This window comes from Halichondria panicea, chromosome 8 (genome assembly GCF_963675165.1).
Source record: "Halichondria panicea chromosome 8, odHalPani1.1, whole genome shotgun sequence".
Lineage (NCBI taxonomy): Eukaryota > Metazoa > Porifera > Demospongiae > Suberitida > Halichondriidae > Halichondria > Halichondria panicea.
In genome coordinates, this window is record NC_087384.1 from 6761250 (window position 1) to 6777181 (window position 15932).

The 15932-nt window shown below is 42.4% G+C and overlaps 5 protein-coding genes across 8 annotated transcripts in view; 3 read left to right on the forward strand and 2 right to left on the reverse strand.

Moving 5' to 3' along the window:
* Positions 1-467, reverse strand: part of LOC135340539 (uncharacterized) — a 44644-nt gene extending 44177 nt beyond the window's left edge. For 2 of the 3 annotated variants that reach the window (XM_064536892.1, XM_064536893.1), the window contains exon 1: positions 134-467. In XM_064536892.1, the coding sequence (XP_064392962.1) occupies positions 134-400 (267 nt within the window). In that variant the 5' untranslated portion in view covers positions 401-467. The remainder of the gene's footprint in view (positions 1-133) is intronic. The other variant, XM_064536891.1, reaches the window with a different exon arrangement.
* A 157-nt stretch (positions 468-624) lies between these two features.
* On the forward strand, positions 625-8361 carry LOC135340208 (uncharacterized). Its single transcript, XM_064536528.1, has 23 exons — positions 625-821; positions 1306-1358; positions 1768-1831; positions 2232-2363; positions 2471-2560; positions 2743-2804; positions 2870-2959; positions 3013-3067; positions 3646-3793; positions 4022-4141; positions 4241-4362; positions 4518-4789; positions 5150-5276; positions 5400-5452; positions 5682-5880; positions 6322-6411; positions 6587-6696; positions 6765-6860; positions 6978-7029; positions 7142-7289; positions 7361-7480; positions 7733-7872; positions 7985-8361. The coding sequence occupies exons 1-23, from the start codon at positions 705-707 to the stop codon at positions 8300-8302; spliced, it is 2778 nt and encodes a 925-aa protein (XP_064392598.1). The 5' UTR covers positions 625-704; the 3' UTR covers positions 8303-8361.
* A 195-nt stretch (positions 8362-8556) lies between these two features.
* LOC135340536 (transmembrane protein 116-like) lies at positions 8557-12478 on the forward strand. The gene is made up of 11 exons (XM_064536887.1): positions 8557-8695; positions 8932-8984; positions 9040-9103; positions 9320-9448; positions 9569-9658; positions 9775-9842; positions 9899-10040; positions 10505-10652; positions 10940-11062; positions 11334-11473; positions 11955-12478. Exons 1-11 carry the CDS (start codon positions 8591-8593, stop codon positions 12303-12305), a joined length of 1413 nt encoding a protein of 470 aa, XP_064392957.1. The 5' UTR covers positions 8557-8590; the 3' UTR covers positions 12306-12478.
* A 111-nt stretch (positions 12479-12589) lies between these two features.
* Positions 12590-13902, forward strand: LOC135340543 (uncharacterized). Its single transcript, XM_064536897.1, has 2 exons — positions 12590-13020; positions 13208-13902. The coding sequence occupies exons 1-2, from the start codon at positions 12590-12592 to the stop codon at positions 13743-13745; spliced, it is 969 nt and encodes a 322-aa protein (XP_064392967.1). The 3' UTR covers positions 13746-13902.
* Positions 13903-14177: 275 nt separating this feature from the next.
* LOC135340531 (vacuolar protein sorting-associated protein 33A-like) overlaps positions 14178-15932 on the reverse strand; it is a 5478-nt gene continuing 3723 nt past the window's right edge. For both annotated transcript variants that reach the window (XM_064536880.1, XM_064536881.1), the window contains 5 exons: positions 15572-15706; positions 15098-15199; positions 14967-15039; positions 14787-14891; positions 14178-14528 (listed from right to left, as the gene is read on the reverse strand). In XM_064536880.1, the coding sequence (XP_064392950.1) occupies positions 14371-14528; positions 14787-14891; positions 14967-15039; positions 15098-15199; positions 15572-15706 (573 nt within the window). In that variant the 3' untranslated portion in view covers positions 14178-14370. The remainder of the gene's footprint in view (positions 14529-14786; positions 14892-14966; positions 15040-15097; positions 15200-15571; positions 15707-15932) is intronic.

Genomic DNA, 15932 nt, shown 5'->3' on the forward strand with positions numbered 1-15932 from the left:
TGTGTGTGGCGTGTGTGTGTGGTGTGGGTGTGTGTGTGTGGTGTGTGTGTGTGGTGTGTGAGTGGGTAGATGTGTGTGGCCTGGGTGTGTGTGTGAGTGGGTAGATGTGTGTGTGTGTGTCCTAAGGACTTGCCTGCATTGCGTCCAGGTCAGGTAGCTTTGATTTCCCTGCTATATACAGTCCAATGAAAGGTAGACATACTGAGATCACAGTCAGGGTAAAGATGAAGATACAAGATGGTGGTTGCTTCAGAATGTATCCGAGCACACGCAGAGTGAGAATATCGCACACGATCTTCCTACATGTACTACTCTTGTCAGCCTCTCTTGACTGCTCATTGAGGGCTAAGTTGACTCTAGAGAACTTCTTTTTAGTAACACCATTACTTTTGTGAGACATTGTGCTGAGCCAGCTAGCTATAAAAATGGAGTACCAGCCCCGCCCACTTTAGAATGATGCCACACCCCTATTCAGGCGAGAGGGGTAAATATAAGGGAAAGGTCGTCTATGCTATACCATAAAAAACTAGCTGTTACCAGGCCGAGTTGTCTCTAAAATAACGCTTTGTTATATGGGAAAGGTCGTCTATAGTAGAAGCTGTAACAGTTTATGAGGGGCGTGGCTTGCAAGACCAATCGAAGTTAAAAATTATAAATATTATTCATGCTCCATTGTTAATAGCTAGCTAGCTGGAGAGGAGACAATGGACTACAACAGTTACAGCCTAACCACCGTGATGGAGGAGATGTCCACCATAGGCCCGGGGGAGGCCTGCAACTACACACACAGCTACTGTATCAAGGACATGAAGGAAAGTGATGTAAGTGTCCACTGGTACATGGTTGTGAATCCCATTGAGAGAGCTATAATTAGGAGATCCATCAGTGCAGTATTTATTAGGAGATGGAGCATGTTTTGTTGCTTGTTTAATACGATATTAATTATGCTTTATTGGACTGTGGTATTATTACCATTTAAAAATTAAATTACGACTGCGAAATAGTATACCACAGAGCTAGAGATAGTTGGTTGTGTTTAGTCCACCTGTGCTGCACTATGCATCAGTGTGGTTTGTTCCTGTAAGTTTAAGTTTTCACATGCATGTTCTTCACATGCTTCTATTAAGCTACTGTAACATGGCACACTGTAGTATTCAGTGACTGTCAATAAAACGTTTTCTGGCACAACAAATAATCCATTTCCTACAGTTAGCATCGCATGTACCACAGGAAGCTAAACTATCTGTGAGGTTTTAACTGGCACACACCACACACACACACACACACTCCCACACACACACACAGGTTGGTAAGAACACTGCCATAGCATTGATCAGAATGGTCGCCTCTATACTGAGGTAAGCTCTTACTGTTAGTCTGAAATATATATAAGTGGATCTAATGACATCCTCAGCAATGGTTGCATTTGAAACCTTTGTGTGGGTTACTCCTGTGGTTTCATCTTTTCAATTCCATAATTAATGACATCCTATAATACCTACATGTCTGGTATACTGTATATCATGTTTCAGTTGTAATTTTGTGTGTGCATAATTTGCAATTGATTGGAAGAAACGCACAGAGTGAGCATCCGCATGCGTGCAATTTCCCATGCAATTCGCAAAAAATGCAATCAGGCATGTACAGTGTCATTGCAATTGATTGACCTCGAAACCTGATATAATGGGTAATCAGTGTATCAATGCACACGCGTGTAATTGACCTCCCACACACACACACACATCCCACACACGCCCACACACACAGTATTCTTGGGACTGCCTCTATTATCGTGTCTGCAATCCTCAAGCGTCAAGTCAAGAGTCCAAAGGTCAGTCACTTAGTGTGTGTGCGTGCTTAAGGTAACACATTCCATACGTACATTATAGCAGCTAATACACTGCATGGCTATAATGCACTGGCTATAATGCACTGGCTATAATGCACTGGCTATAATGCACTGGCTATAATGGACTGGCTATAATGCACTGGCTATAATGCACTGGCTATAATGCACTGGCTATAATGGACTGGCTATAATGCACGCTCTGTTTGCTCAGCCTTGTCTAAACGTGTGCAAAACTTCTCTGCTTTTACTGAAAGTGAAAGGCAGTATTGATAACAGTCCTATCTCAGCTGTTGTGCATGACCTTTCAAAAGTGTTGGGAACGTTTTATAGAAAACAGGGATTTTTGGTAGTCTTAATTTTCTCATTCATTTATCCACTGCAGGTCCATCCCATATTCGTATTGTCCATTGCAGACTTGATGCTGGCGTTCCTATGGGTGATAGGGGGTGTGCTCTGGTTAACTAGTGTCTCAAATCATCTCGTCTGGTGTTTCATGGCCACCCTCATGACTGTGGTGAGTGTGTGGGGGCGGTGTGGATCTATAGTGAGGGGGTGGATGTGTGTGGGGGCGGTGTGTATTTAGTGAGGTGTGTGATGTTATCTCTATCTCCCCATGTGCAGATTCTTGAATGTGTGGCCATCAACCTGACCTTTGTGTATGCTCTCCACGCCTACGCGCACATCACTCACACGAACCTCAGCTCAATAATAGTGAGAACCCTCCTCCCTAACAAGTACTGTTGCCAGTATAATCTACAATAATTATGAATAGCAGAGTAACCACCTAATTGTCTCTACTGTATGGAACTGCCTGCCAATGTATTGTGTGTGAATGCTTTGTGCTATTGTATACAATTTATTAAGTTATCGCACGCACACATCTATCACTGTAGATTAATCATTCATCGCACGGCTGGTCCAAACTGAAAGTTGCCATCGTCTATATCATTGCGTGGTACGTACGTCAGAACCCTCAGGCTGTGTCGCTCTTTACCCTCTCTTTATTGCCTCCACACCCAGGCTCCTTCCCACAGTGCTAGTGATGATACCATTCGGCGCAGTAGCCGGGGCCACTAGGGTCCTGCCTAATGCTGAGAGTTGTGCGTGCGGGTGAGTGGGTGTGGTGTGATATCACTGTCTTCAATCATTCTATTCGTTTACAGATGTGTGCCAAAGTTTGCTAATGTTTTGCCTTTTCCTGCAAAGCCTCGAAGACATGTAAGAGTCTAAAACTTTGATATCTCCATACTATGTTAAATAAAGCATCTTTGAACGGCCATAACTTAGTTCCGTTGGTACGTTAAATAAAGCATCTTTGAACGGCCATAACTTGAGTTCCGTTGGTACGTTAAATAAAGCATCTTTTGAACGGCCATAACTTGAGTTCCGTTGGTCCAATAACATTAATTTAATGATTTTTGATTGCTTACAATGAGCTCGTTAAGATGGTGTTTTAAGTTTATTTTGGGCCTGTTTTTGACAAAAGACTATGGGGCTATATAGCCCACGGTCTTCTAAATTTTAAGAATTGAGCATACCACCTGAATAGGCTACCTAAGCTTACAGAAAATCATTGATCACCAAAACTCTAGTTACAGAGCCAACTCTCTAGTATTCTAAAATACCCAGCGCTAAATAAAGCATCTTTTAAACGACCATTACTTTAGTTCTATAAACATGAAAGTCTAAAGCCTCAAAAATGTTAGCATAGTAAGTAATTGCATTTGTGTACTCCCAACACTCCCATACTTTGTCTCTGTCCCAACACTCTACACTTTGTCTCTATTTGTCAATAGATCAACGAGCAGTACATGATAGACATTGCTAAAGTGGACCTCTGCTTCTCCGTGGTGATAGCACTCCATTACCTCATCGTGTTCCCTCTACTAGTCCTCTACTATTGTAGAGTTCTTAGACACATCAAGAAACTGAAGAGAGACCACGGTAAGGAAGGAGGGTAATGGGACAAGTGTTTTCTCATAATTAAACTTGTGGTATGACCACTTATCAGTGTGTTGTCTTTTGTTTACCTTATGGACTTATTATTTTGTTTCACTATTTTGATCAGCTTTGTTTGTACATAGTAAACAATGTATGAGACATGTACATGCAGTGTTTAGGCCTTGATTGTGAAATGTTATTATTACACACCATCTCCCCCCTACTGTCCAGAGGGCCACACTGTGTCCCCCCTGTATGGAGCCACAGAGGCACTGATTGTCAAGGGACACTCAAGAGCCAAACACAGAGTGTTCATGTTCCTCACTGTCTTTGTCATCACTGGATTCTGCAGTAAGTGCAAGTTGCTAAATAAGTATACCTAGGCAATATTCACTGCAGTACATTCACATTTTACAAAATTACTTAGTACCTCCTTTTCCCTATAATTAGATTTGGTCCTTGCTCTAATTCTGACGGTCACTATCTGTGTTTCCTTGGCCACTGATGTCTACAACGACGATTTTAAATCGAACGTCTTGCACTCATCATTAAAAGTCACTCTTCTCATCCAGGTAAATAGCGTGTGGATACTTCAACTATTTATAGTCCCTGTTTAACAGTCCCTAATTCTAAGTACAAAATTACTTTGCATGAAGCTTGCTGTTTTACTGTTCAGTATACTATTTATAACCCCCCTGCCCCCCTCTCCACACACACGCACACACAGTCCATCACAGTCCCCCTCCAGGGGTTCCTCAATGCCATAGTGTATGGTTGGACAAGAGAGGACTTCCTCTACATCATGGCCTCCACCAAACGCCACACACCTCTCAACGAGCCTCAGATCAACGACATTGACGTACCTGCTCTGGGGGAACACGACGGACTGTTATCTGATCTGGAGACCAGCTCTAACTACGAGAGTGACAGTGAACCGATGTACCATAATCGCTATCGAAGACAACAAACACCAGAGACTAACTTATCCGGGAACTGGTAGCTAGCTATAATAGAGTTAGCCCTTGTGTGTGTGTGTGTGTGTGTGTGTGTGTGTGTGTGTGTGTGTGTGTGTGTGAGTGTGTGTGTGTGTGTGTGTGTGTGCATCATTTTTCATGCCTCATTTTCCCATTGCATTTACAGTATCCAGTATCACATCACACATCACCCATGTTGATCACATTTTTAATGGTTTCACAGCATTCAAGTTCGAGAAAATGCCTTAGTGCGGCCTTAAATCGAGGCTACATCTTAGGTAGGAAGTGGGCGTGGGGACGAATTAGCTGTCTCTGCACACAATAACTTAATTAGCCCCACCCACCTTGTTGACTAGTAATTAATTAGCTAGCTATAAACGTAAACCTCATGCTTAGCTGCTATGGAGGATTTAATGACAGCAGTGGTAGCCCTGCAGAACATCACCCCCATAACCTCACTGCAGTGCACTAAAGAGGATGTCCAGCCAGCCTGTAGCCTCGCACAAGAGGAGGTACCTAACACTGAGCTAGCTAGCTACAAGCCATACATAAATACCTTGCTAAGTATTATAAAAGTTGCTGGTTTTCTATGTATCATGCTCTAACCCTCCTTCTCTGTGTGTGGTTGTGTACAGAAGGCCAGAAGAGATGCTCTGGCTGGTCTACGCCTCATAGTGTCAACACTCAGGTTCGTGCATGTACATGTGACTACCATAGATCACCTTACTACTGCAAAACACAAGACCTTGTATCCTATCCACTAGTAACAAATCAGCCTATTAGATATCCAAGCTGCTGAAACATACAAAATTGCATACAGCGTAAAATAAAGTTTGCTGTACAAGGCACACATACGTACGTACATATAGCTATGGCTAACTGCAATGATTTGGTATTTGATTACCCTCCTCCTCCAGTATTCTTGGTGCCTCATCTATAATCTACTCTGCCATTCGTCGCAAGAGAGTGTGCAACTCCAAGGTTCATCCTCTGTTTGTACTGTCCATTGCTGACCTCCTGTTGTCTCTCCTCTGGGGGGTGGGTGGTCTGCTGTGGTTGGTACGCTCCGAGGATCTCAAGAGAGGGTGGTGCATGTTCGTGTCTCTCACCACCATAGTGAGTTACACAGTCTGCATGTGCTTGTGTGTGTCTAGTCTTGCTGGCCATACGTGCACAAAGGGGAAGATATGCATCTAGTCTCGCGGGCCATACGTGCACAAAGGGGAAGATGTGCGTCTAGTCTCGCTGGCCATGCGTGCACAAAGGGGAAGATATGCATCTAGTCTCGCTGGCCATACGTAAAAAAGTTATTTCCACGTAATGGCAACCAGACAGTGTAATGTCTACTGTTTTGTGTGTGCCATAATTACAATTCTCTAGTCAAATTAATAAATAATAGAAATTATATTTTTAGGGCAAGAAATTAAAAGTGGTTGAGAAGACAATGTTTTGTGGGAAATCCATATAAATCTGGTGAATGTTAATTTGCTTATCAAACAGTTTTCATAGTTGTTGTTGTAATAATTATTGTAATATTAATAAATGCTATTCTTGCAGATAATCGAGTGTGTGGCCATCAACCTCACTCTGGTGTACGCTCTACTGGCCTACCAGCATATCAAGAACCTCGATATTAGAGTAAAAAATGTGTGTTAGTTTCACATATAAAGTACATCACACACACCCACACACACACACACACACACACACACACACACACACCCACACACACACACACACACACACACACACACACACACACACACACACACACATCACACACACACACACACCCACACACCCACACCCACACACCACACAGCCGCAACACTACGGACACAGGTCTCCTAGTGTTCTCACAGTTGGCAATACAGCCGAGGTCAAAAACAAATGGTACCCTCTGAAGTCTACCATCATGTACTTGGTTGCGTGGTACGTCACATGCAAACTAACCCACAGTAGCCACTTTAAATTTTATAATTTTTTGCTTACTCCTATAGGCTGCTCCCGGTTGTTATGGTGATGGTACCGTTTGCTATCGTGGTGAAAATCAGCGAATACAATGTTCTAGGCCATATACTAGAATGCACTTGCTGGTAAGACTTTCTCTTAATGGATGCTATTTTGTCTGTTTGATGTGTGTGCAGAGATATTGTGCTTGATCCATTATGATAATCATAATTATCTGACAATGGCAACTTTTATTTGAATAGGTGTCTTCCTTCATTTGGTAATGTAGTACCACTGGCTGTCCCAACTTCAAATGTGAGTTTTGTAGGCCACCATACCTCCCACTGTTGTAACCCCCTGGCCTGCCCCCCACACTCTCACCCCCCTGTCCTAATATTCATTCATCCTAACCCCCCTCCACACACAGGCAACGGCCCGTTTTTCATACGAGTTCAACAAGATTCTCCTGCTCTACGCTGTAGTGATCAGCACCAACTATCTGGCAGGGTTTGTCATATTAGTCGCCTGCTACATGAAGATACTGCGATACATTCAGAACCTTAAAAAAGAATACAGTGAGTTAACTCTCCATCTCTATCCTCTCCTCGGGTCTGACATTTGTGTCTCTCCTCACACAATCACGTAGATAACTTCCACGGTGCCCGTCGCTACGGCACTATCAAAGTACAGATCAAACAAGCTCAGTCTCAAGCTCGGAGGAGAGTCGTGGCATTCATTGTTGTCTTTATATTGTCCGGATTCTTCAGTAAGTCAAGTACTTCTCACATCACATAATTACACAGCTGTATAGTAACTGCGTACATGTTGGAGTGCTTATTGTACTGGGTGTATATTGTGTGTGTGTGTGTATCTCAAATAGAGCTGATAGTATTGTATTATTGTGTACTGTACTCTATGAGTGTACGCACCTCCGCTCTATTTAAGGGCATGCAATAATGTAATATTATATACTCTTGCACACACGAGACACAATGATCTCATTCTCTTGTGTGTGCAGATCTGGTCCTGTCACTGGTTATTCTGGTGCACGAGGCTGGATCACTGGCACGGGAGGACGTGAACGACTTGTCTCATCGTACCATTACCAATCATGTTCACCAACTCCCTCTCTACGTGTACATTGTGTTCTATATTCAAGTGAGAGACTAAGTCCTTGAGGCACACACACACTCCTCACACTCCACCCACACACACACTCCACCCACCCATCCCTCACACTCAACACACACACACACACACACACATACAGTCTTTAACAGTACCAATGCAAGGCTTCCTCAACGCCATGGTCTATGGTTGGACAAGAGATGACTTTGTCAACGTCATAGTTACTAAGGGAGCTGCAGACAGCGTAAGTGCCCCCACCCATCACCAGTTTGTTGAAGATGACCAACCCTCAAGCGTTGAGAACAGTTATGACCGAGACGATGACCAGAGGACTTTAGTTCAAACCATACCTGACCTCAGTGGCTCTACAAACGAGGGTGGAGAGTACAGTCAAGTGTTCAGTGGGGAGACTCAGACTGACTTAGAGACTGATGATAATTTGAGCGTATATAAAGTGTAATTTGGTTGCAGTTTGTGTGTTTGTGTGTGTTTTGTTGGCTGTTTTTGATTTTAACTGGCTCAACAGTTCAAGTGTACCCACGGCTATGTACAGTACACACACTATAGACTATATATGTATACCAGGTATAGTACCAGGGTGGCATATAGCACTGGAGGGTTTAGACAGGAGCTCTGTATGAGCTATATTTGGTGCAGGTATAGTTAATTACTTATGCAATGAGCGAGCCCCACCCCCCTTTTGGTCATGAGATACTTAGCTACGCAAATAATTATAGTGCCCAACAAGATGTCCGAGTTGCCCAGCCCTAAACTAATCTCCCTAGACTACAACCACTCCTTCACATGCAATGGAGACGTGGACAGAGACAGCTGCTACCTGTCAAGTGTGCAAGTAAGCCAGCAAACACATGTCTGTAGTACTCAGTTTCTTAGCTAGTGCATGTAGTCAGTGTCTAGCCTAGGCTTGTATTTATAAAACAGGGCTCCATATGACAGTATCGGGATAATTGGTGCTCAGTTTCTTATAGTGTTTAGTCTAGGCTTGTATTTTTGAAACGGACAGTGAGAGGGAGCTCATTGCTACTATAATTTTTGGTGCTCAAACTAATTCATTTTCTTATCGTACAGCTTGGAGAGTATGATGTCATAGCAGCCATTCGCATGGTCATATCTTGTCTGAGGTGAGTGCTACAGAACAGCAGTCAAACAGTTACTAGATCTACCTTTCATTTGCAGCATCCTCGGAGCCATTTCAATCGTGTCATGGGCCATCATAAAGAAGCAAGTTTGTAGCCCAAGGGTAAGTTTATAACATTAACAGAAACTGTTCACCAAATTACATGATAGTTATCTTTGTGCTGTACCTCCTTGTACTCACCAAGCATTATGTGTATTGTACGCAAGTAAAATTGGGGACAGAAAGCACTGTCCCTTGTAGAGAGATACACAGGTCCTTTGGTTCATTATCAGATGGTCCACTATATATATACAAACCTCCTTCCTCCCCTCTACGCAGGTCCACCCCATCTTTGTACTGTCACTGGCTGACAGTATCCTGGGCGTGTTATTCATCCTGGGGGGTAACCTATGGTTACGGAGGGCCCCCAGCAGAGTCGGCTGCTTTGCCGTCTCCCTGCCAACAGTTGTGAGTGAAATAAAGCATGAAATGTATCACAACCTTTTTTCTCAAGAAGAAGCTAGCATCACGTAGTAAATACAATCAGAATGGTTTATAGTATTATTGACGCAATGTTCTCAATCCTAGATTCTTGAGTGTGTGACTGTGAACCTGACTGTGGTCTACGCACTGCTGGCTTACTCGAGCATTAAGAGGAAAAATGTTAACAATCTACTGGTAAAAATATCTTGCTTTTACCACTATCACAGTAATTTTACGTTTTGATATCCTTGAGACACGTATGTAGTACAGTTCAAGATGGCTCTATTTACAAAAGTTTCCACATTTTTCAGGGATCGGACAGAAGAAGAACACAAGTGTGGAGTCCTCTGAAGAATACCATTGCGTACCTCATTGCATGGTAAGGACCCCCCCTGTTGATACAGCATCCAATAATACCCCCCACATTGCCTCCAGGCTGACCCCTATCGTCGTGGTGATGATTTTCTTTGGAATTGTGTCTAGTGCAACTAATTTAGTGAGTAAAGCCAACTCCTGCAGCTGCTACTGTCTCCCAGCGCTAGGCAACGTACTGCCATATGTGTTACCCAGAGATGTGGTGAGATAATGCCATGTACAGTATAATTATGTCAACAGCCATAACTTTAGTACCGTTCATCCAATGTCAAAAATATTATGATTTTCTAGAAGAGACCTTTCAAATTATGTGTTTAAATTCAAATTTGGTTGGGGTCATAATTTGTCATTTTTCGGCCTTGGACCATGGGCTATAATCCATGGTATTGCCAAATTGGCAAATAGTTTTACTTCTCAAAAATGAACTTTGATGGTACCATTTGAAAGGTTTCTTTCTAAGCTTTCAGAAAAAATTATAAAATCGTTGAAATTGGATCCACGGAATTCAAGTTATGGCAGCTGAAAGAGTCCCTTGATCCTAATTTATAATTATTCCAAACTTGGTATGTAATAGTCTGTTGTACATGCTCCATTTGCGTGAAAGTCATCTCCTATTTAACCGAGTCATGTTGCTATCGTCACTGTGACCATTACCCACCCCCTCAGGGCAGTGCCATGTATCAATACTCCGCTAACAGCGTGATCTTCATGTACGGCATGATTCTGATGGCCCACTATCTGGTGTGCTTGATCATGCTGGTTGTCATTTATCGCAAGCTACTCATGTACATCAAGGCAATGAGAAAAGAGTACGGTGAGCGAGATCATTGTAGTTGGTGTAGATCAGGTGTTTTCTGTAGATCGAGCTACTGAATGCGGTCCTAAACTATGTAAATAGAGTTGCCAAAACAGCCTTTGTTTTGGTCCGAATGAATAGTCGCTGATATCTGTAAACACACCATGTGATAGACCGTCCTTAGAGCTCATGTTTTAGTTGACAATAATTGTTCCAAACCAAAGTTATAAGTAGCTAGAAAACCATCTCTAAGTTGGAGCACTTCCTTGATAGTATAATGATCACAACATCTCCTTTGTTCACAGAGAACACACGTGCAGATACCTACACATACGGAGCCACAGGAGCTCTACTGGTCCAGGGCCAGGTCAAGGCCAAGAAAAGAGTGCTCTACTTCATCACTGTGTTTGTGGTGAATGGATTCTTCAGTAAGTACTTGTAGTAGTGTAATTATAGTTGTCATAATTATACCATACCAGTAAAGCCTACCCTTTGTGTATGTAAATGTTGTTATAAATAAACCCACGTCATAACCTTATTGCTGTGAAAATATGTACCTAATTGAACGTCTATATATTATATAGTACTGCATTGTGATGATTAAAAATGTGCAGTTTAGAAATATTTACTTCTTTCAGCAACATTGCATGCACGGGTGTTGTGTCTAGAATTATGGCTCTCAAATTCTCTTCACCATAGATTTCATGTTGGCCTTCTTCCTGGTGGTCATCGATGGTTTGAACATCCACAGAGGCCCGGTATTGAAGGACGACATGTACTTCAGAGTGAGGCCACAGGAGCCAATCGAGAAGTTCTACATAATGCTTCTCATACTGCAGGTGAACACTGGGGCAACCTCTAGCTCCCTTTTTTCCCCGCCCACTATCCTCACTCTCTCCCATTGTCAACAATTGCAAATGCAAACATTTATTTTGTAACATAACATTACACAAAGCAAACTAATTCCTCTTAAATAGCACTTTGAGTAAAGCAAAACATGGCAAGATCTAGAGGCGTTAGCACAGCCAGCTTGCAACCTTCATTATCATAGTATAGCTGCTCTTTGTACTGACTGAGTCTGTAGGGACAATCATTGCATGGTCTCATATTCTTATGCATGGTGGAGGTTTGTATAGGATGCAGTATAATTGCCACCCAGCAGGCAAGTATCAATTTGTATGTAAGTGTACTACCCTTTACACATAGTACTAGAAGCATCCATGCACAAGCTACAATGCATGACAGCAGTGTACGCGCACAACACACACATAAACATATTATCTATACTTTGCATGATCCCTCTCTGTTTCCTAATTGCAGTCTGTCACAGTTCCCCTCCAAGGGTTCCTGAATGCCCTAGTGTACGGGTGGACAAGAGAAGACTTCCTTCACGTAATGGCGTACAGCAAAGAAACACCAGCGAATGTGGAAAATTTGGAACCTACCTCTAAAAACAGTGAACGAGACAAAGAACTCGAAGCCTCGGTTGAATTTGCCGATAATACGTTCACAAAAAAGGAGGTTGACATGGTAAAGAAGATGACTGGCGGCTCGCGAATCCTCTCTTTAGGAAGACGGATGAGTGGTAGAAGAAGTGGCAGAAATCAAATACAAGCTTCACTAGTACCAACTGAAACTGGTTTCTCAGACAGTGAGATCGATGAAAGATAGTGTGTGTGTGTGGGCGTGTTCGTGTGTGTGTTGTGCTAGTCATGTGTGTTTAGTGTCTAGTGTCACCTCGTTGTGTGAACGTGTCATCTGTTTTGCTTTTTAGATCGGTATGTTTGTGATTTCATTGTGCACATGGTCTTATTCCCTTGTATGTATCTCGTGCATGTTTGCTATACTTGTTGCCCTTTCATAACAATAATGATTATTGATCCACAGATAAAGTTTGCTAGTGTAGTAATTTATCTAGTGGAGTAAATCAAGAGTATAATACTAATAGCTACAAAATGGTGAATCAAACAAGCTTGTTAACTGTTGAAGAAATTACATCAACCAGCCTAACATTATCTTGGAAACCTCAGATCAATGCATTTCTGGGAGCAACGTCAACTGGATACAATTTGTCCTGTGAAGCCAGCTATAGAGGCAACTTGACAACAGAGGAGGTTAACACCCACAAGGTATCGTACACACTAAGAGGTACCACTAGACAAATGATCAATGGTCTGATACCAAACACACGCTACAACTGCTGCATTGCAAACAACGGAGATACTATCGATCAGTGCACTAACGAGACCACCTCCAGCACTGCAGGGTTGACTGCAGCATCCGCTGGTGTGCTGGGAGCATTTCTAGGGGCTTTAATTACCGTGATCGTTGCTCTGGTTGTGGTAGCAATCGTAGTCAGTGTGCTGATTGCAGTCAAGAAACAGAGGTGGGTAATAAAGCTTTGATATCATGATTAGTAATGGCCGGGGTGGAATAACAAGCGTAACAACTTCGATTCTTTCGAGTGGAGAGTTACATCAAAATGAAAATGTACAACTTTTCATGAAATGATACTGATATTGTATATGCATGTGATAATTATATTATACTTGGTTCCATATAATTACATGCAGGGCTGCCGAGAGAGCCAAGTCTCGTCCAGTGCTAAGAACAGACTCTAAACGATACAATCGACAGGCTACTGCACGTCAACCTGACCAGGACACACAACTCACACCTCCACACGCATCAACACTCCCACACTCCCACGCATCAACGCTCCCACACTCACGCACATCAATGCCCGCACAACGACGCACAAAGCCTCTACCTGCCACGCCCCTCACACAACAACCACCCCCTGTCCCAAAACACAAGAAATCACACACAGCACCTCGTATGAAGCCTGCTGTCCCACTAAAGCCACCAATCAAAGCAACCTCCCACAAGCAATACCCCCCACAGCAGTACCCCCTACGAAGAGCCAGGTCACAGCCGGACACATTTCAAAAAAGAGTTGAACAGAGCTTATCGATGGACGATGATCACATTTACGATGATGCGGAAATCTTTACCAGGAGTAGAAGAATAGAATCAAGGGAGAACGTGGCATACTACTCTCAAGCTAACCTAGATGATAACTTTCCAACAGAGTATGATGCTCTATATTGAACAGAAAGCTTTATTTAATTTAGCAGTATAGCATGCTGTTTATAGTTCTTAGCAATAGCTATTTTATTGTCAAATTCCGTACGAGTACTTAAATTAACTGCACTAGTATTTGTTATGTGTGTATACGTGAGGTTTCAATATGCCATTGAGAGTTGAACTGTTTTTTATAACTAAAATCTGTTGAAACTTGACAGCTCTCATGCTTAACAAATGTTCACAACCTAACCCTAACCCATAAGCTACACTATAGCCATGCAGCTGACACCACAGTAACTATATATTAGTTTTTGGGTAGTTGGGAATTTTGAGATAGTATATCTCTCAATCCTCTAGAGAAATACAGTACATACACTGTGCACTGATGTTGATGATATGCTCTATTGTCAAACACAAAATAAATAATATTGTGCCAGATAATAATTATAAATCCACTTTCAATATTAAAGCTCCAATCACAACAAACCAGATGCGACACAAAAATAAGGTACCAAAAACAGTCTCAAGTTATAATTCAGTAATTATGGCAGATACACAAAATTATAAACAACTTCACAAATTAAAAACCAGTTTATGCACATAATTATATGTACTTATTATAATTATATTCACACACTAGAACATTCATTTAACTTTCCGTCGACTCATTACCTGACTTGTCCGAGGCGTCCAATTGGTTGTCCCAGAGTCGTGATGCCATGAACCCGGGTGTTTGAGTGAGGACAGAGTTGAGGAGAGAGTAACCTGTCGTGACGTGGGTGGTCCCAACTATGTACTCAGTAGTGGCTGGACATAAGGGGGAGGGGCAGGTTAGTAGCACGCACAGGAAGTTGAAGTATGATTACTGTAACATCAAAGGCTAATGAGGACACATATCAAAGGTATTACATCAAAGCCTATTCTGGGGAAAAACAGTACATTTCAGTAAATATACAATTTGTAATTAGCAAGCTACTTTCGGGAAGCCATGCATAACTTCACTAAAAGCAATTGCAACTACAAAGGTTAACGAGACCACATAAAAGAAATATCAAAGGAACCCACCTCCCTCCATTTGCGACCGGAACCTGAGAGCAGAGATCTCGGCGTACGAACAACCTCCCAGGAAGAACACGAGCACTATGAGGGGGCGGTCCACCGTTGGACGCTCTGGAGGCAACAAAGAGAAACAGATGAGTGAAGGTCATACGAGAGACAGAATAGTTTCACTAGAAGGTTACGTACGTCTTTTTTCTTGAGCTTTGGAGACTGGTTGAGACAGGGCGAATGCTGGAGGGCCAGGTAGCGCCCTAGTAACCTATGGGCGGAGTCAGTGTGATGTCATACATAGACCACACACCCTCATACACACCCACCTCTTCGAAGGTACCCCATCCCTGAGGTTTCTCAAACAGCTCGACGAGTCGAACGCTCAGTGGAGCATAGCCAGAGAACACGTACGATATGTCCTTAGGCTCCTACAGTGAGGGATAATTATGGATAATTATGGCTTCTCAGCAAACATGTATTTAGACAAAGGTCTAATAATAATAGTACAGTCATGTATATGTAGATGTAGATGTAGCGAGAGCATCGTTGAAGGGCTATAACTTTAGTTCTGTTGGTCCAATAACTGAAAACTTAGAGAGAGGCCTTTCAGACGATGTGTTAAAATCAAAAGTATATTTTGGCCTGTTTTTGATAAAAAATACCGTGGTCTAAACAGGCTCCTTTCATACTTCCAGAAAATCATAAATCGTTAAATTTGGACCATCAGAACTCTGGTTACAGAAGTATGTATGTATATGCATGTACTGTATAATGATGGTACACAATGAGAGTGGTCTAACCTTATCATCCACAGTGCCCGGGATGAGCTTGAGTTGTTTCCTAAGTTGAGGGAACACTCGTTTGTCCCCCTGTAACCTTAGCAACCCAGCCGTCTCCAGGTGGTGCAGACTGATCAAGTGCTCGTAACCGTACGCCTGTGTGGGGGGTAGTAGGGGGGGGGGGTCTATTAGACTGTCAAAAATAATTAAACAAATACTTATAACCAACATTAGCAATTTGTTCAATGCACACTGATTACATTCACTATCGTATAGCTAGAAATTTCTGCGGCCCAAAAATTCTGCGAATAGCTGTAAAAATACATTCTGCAGATAATAATTATTGAACTTTCAACTGTTAAATTAATAAGCATTTGCGGAT

Coding starts and splice junctions, on each gene's coding strand:
- LOC135340208 (XM_064536528.1), top strand. CDS start 705: ATGGACTACAACAGTTACAGCCTAACCACCGTGATGGAGGAGATGTCC. Junction 3,068..3,645: donor CTGCAAAGCCTCGAAGACAT/GTAAGAGTCTAA, acceptor ATTTGTCAATAG/ATCAACGAGCAGTACATGAT. Junction 4,363..4,517: donor AAGTCACTCTTCTCATCCAG/GTAAATAGCGTG, acceptor ACGCACACACAG/TCCATCACAGTCCCCCTCCA.
- LOC135340543 (XM_064536897.1), top strand. CDS start 12,590: ATGGTGAATCAAACAAGCTTGTTAACTGTTGAAGAAATTACATCAACC. Junction 13,021..13,207: donor ATTGCAGTCAAGAAACAGAG/GTGGGTAATAAA, acceptor AATTACATGCAG/GGCTGCCGAGAGAGCCAAGT.
- LOC135340536 (XM_064536887.1), top strand. CDS start 8,591: ATGTCCGAGTTGCCCAGCCCTAAACTAATCTCCCTAGACTACAACCAC. Junction 9,659..9,774: donor AAAATGTTAACAATCTACTG/GTAAAAATATCT, acceptor CACATTTTTCAG/GGATCGGACAGAAGAAGAAC. Junction 10,653..10,939: donor GGCAATGAGAAAAGAGTACG/GTGAGCGAGATC, acceptor CTTTGTTCACAG/AGAACACACGTGCAGATACC.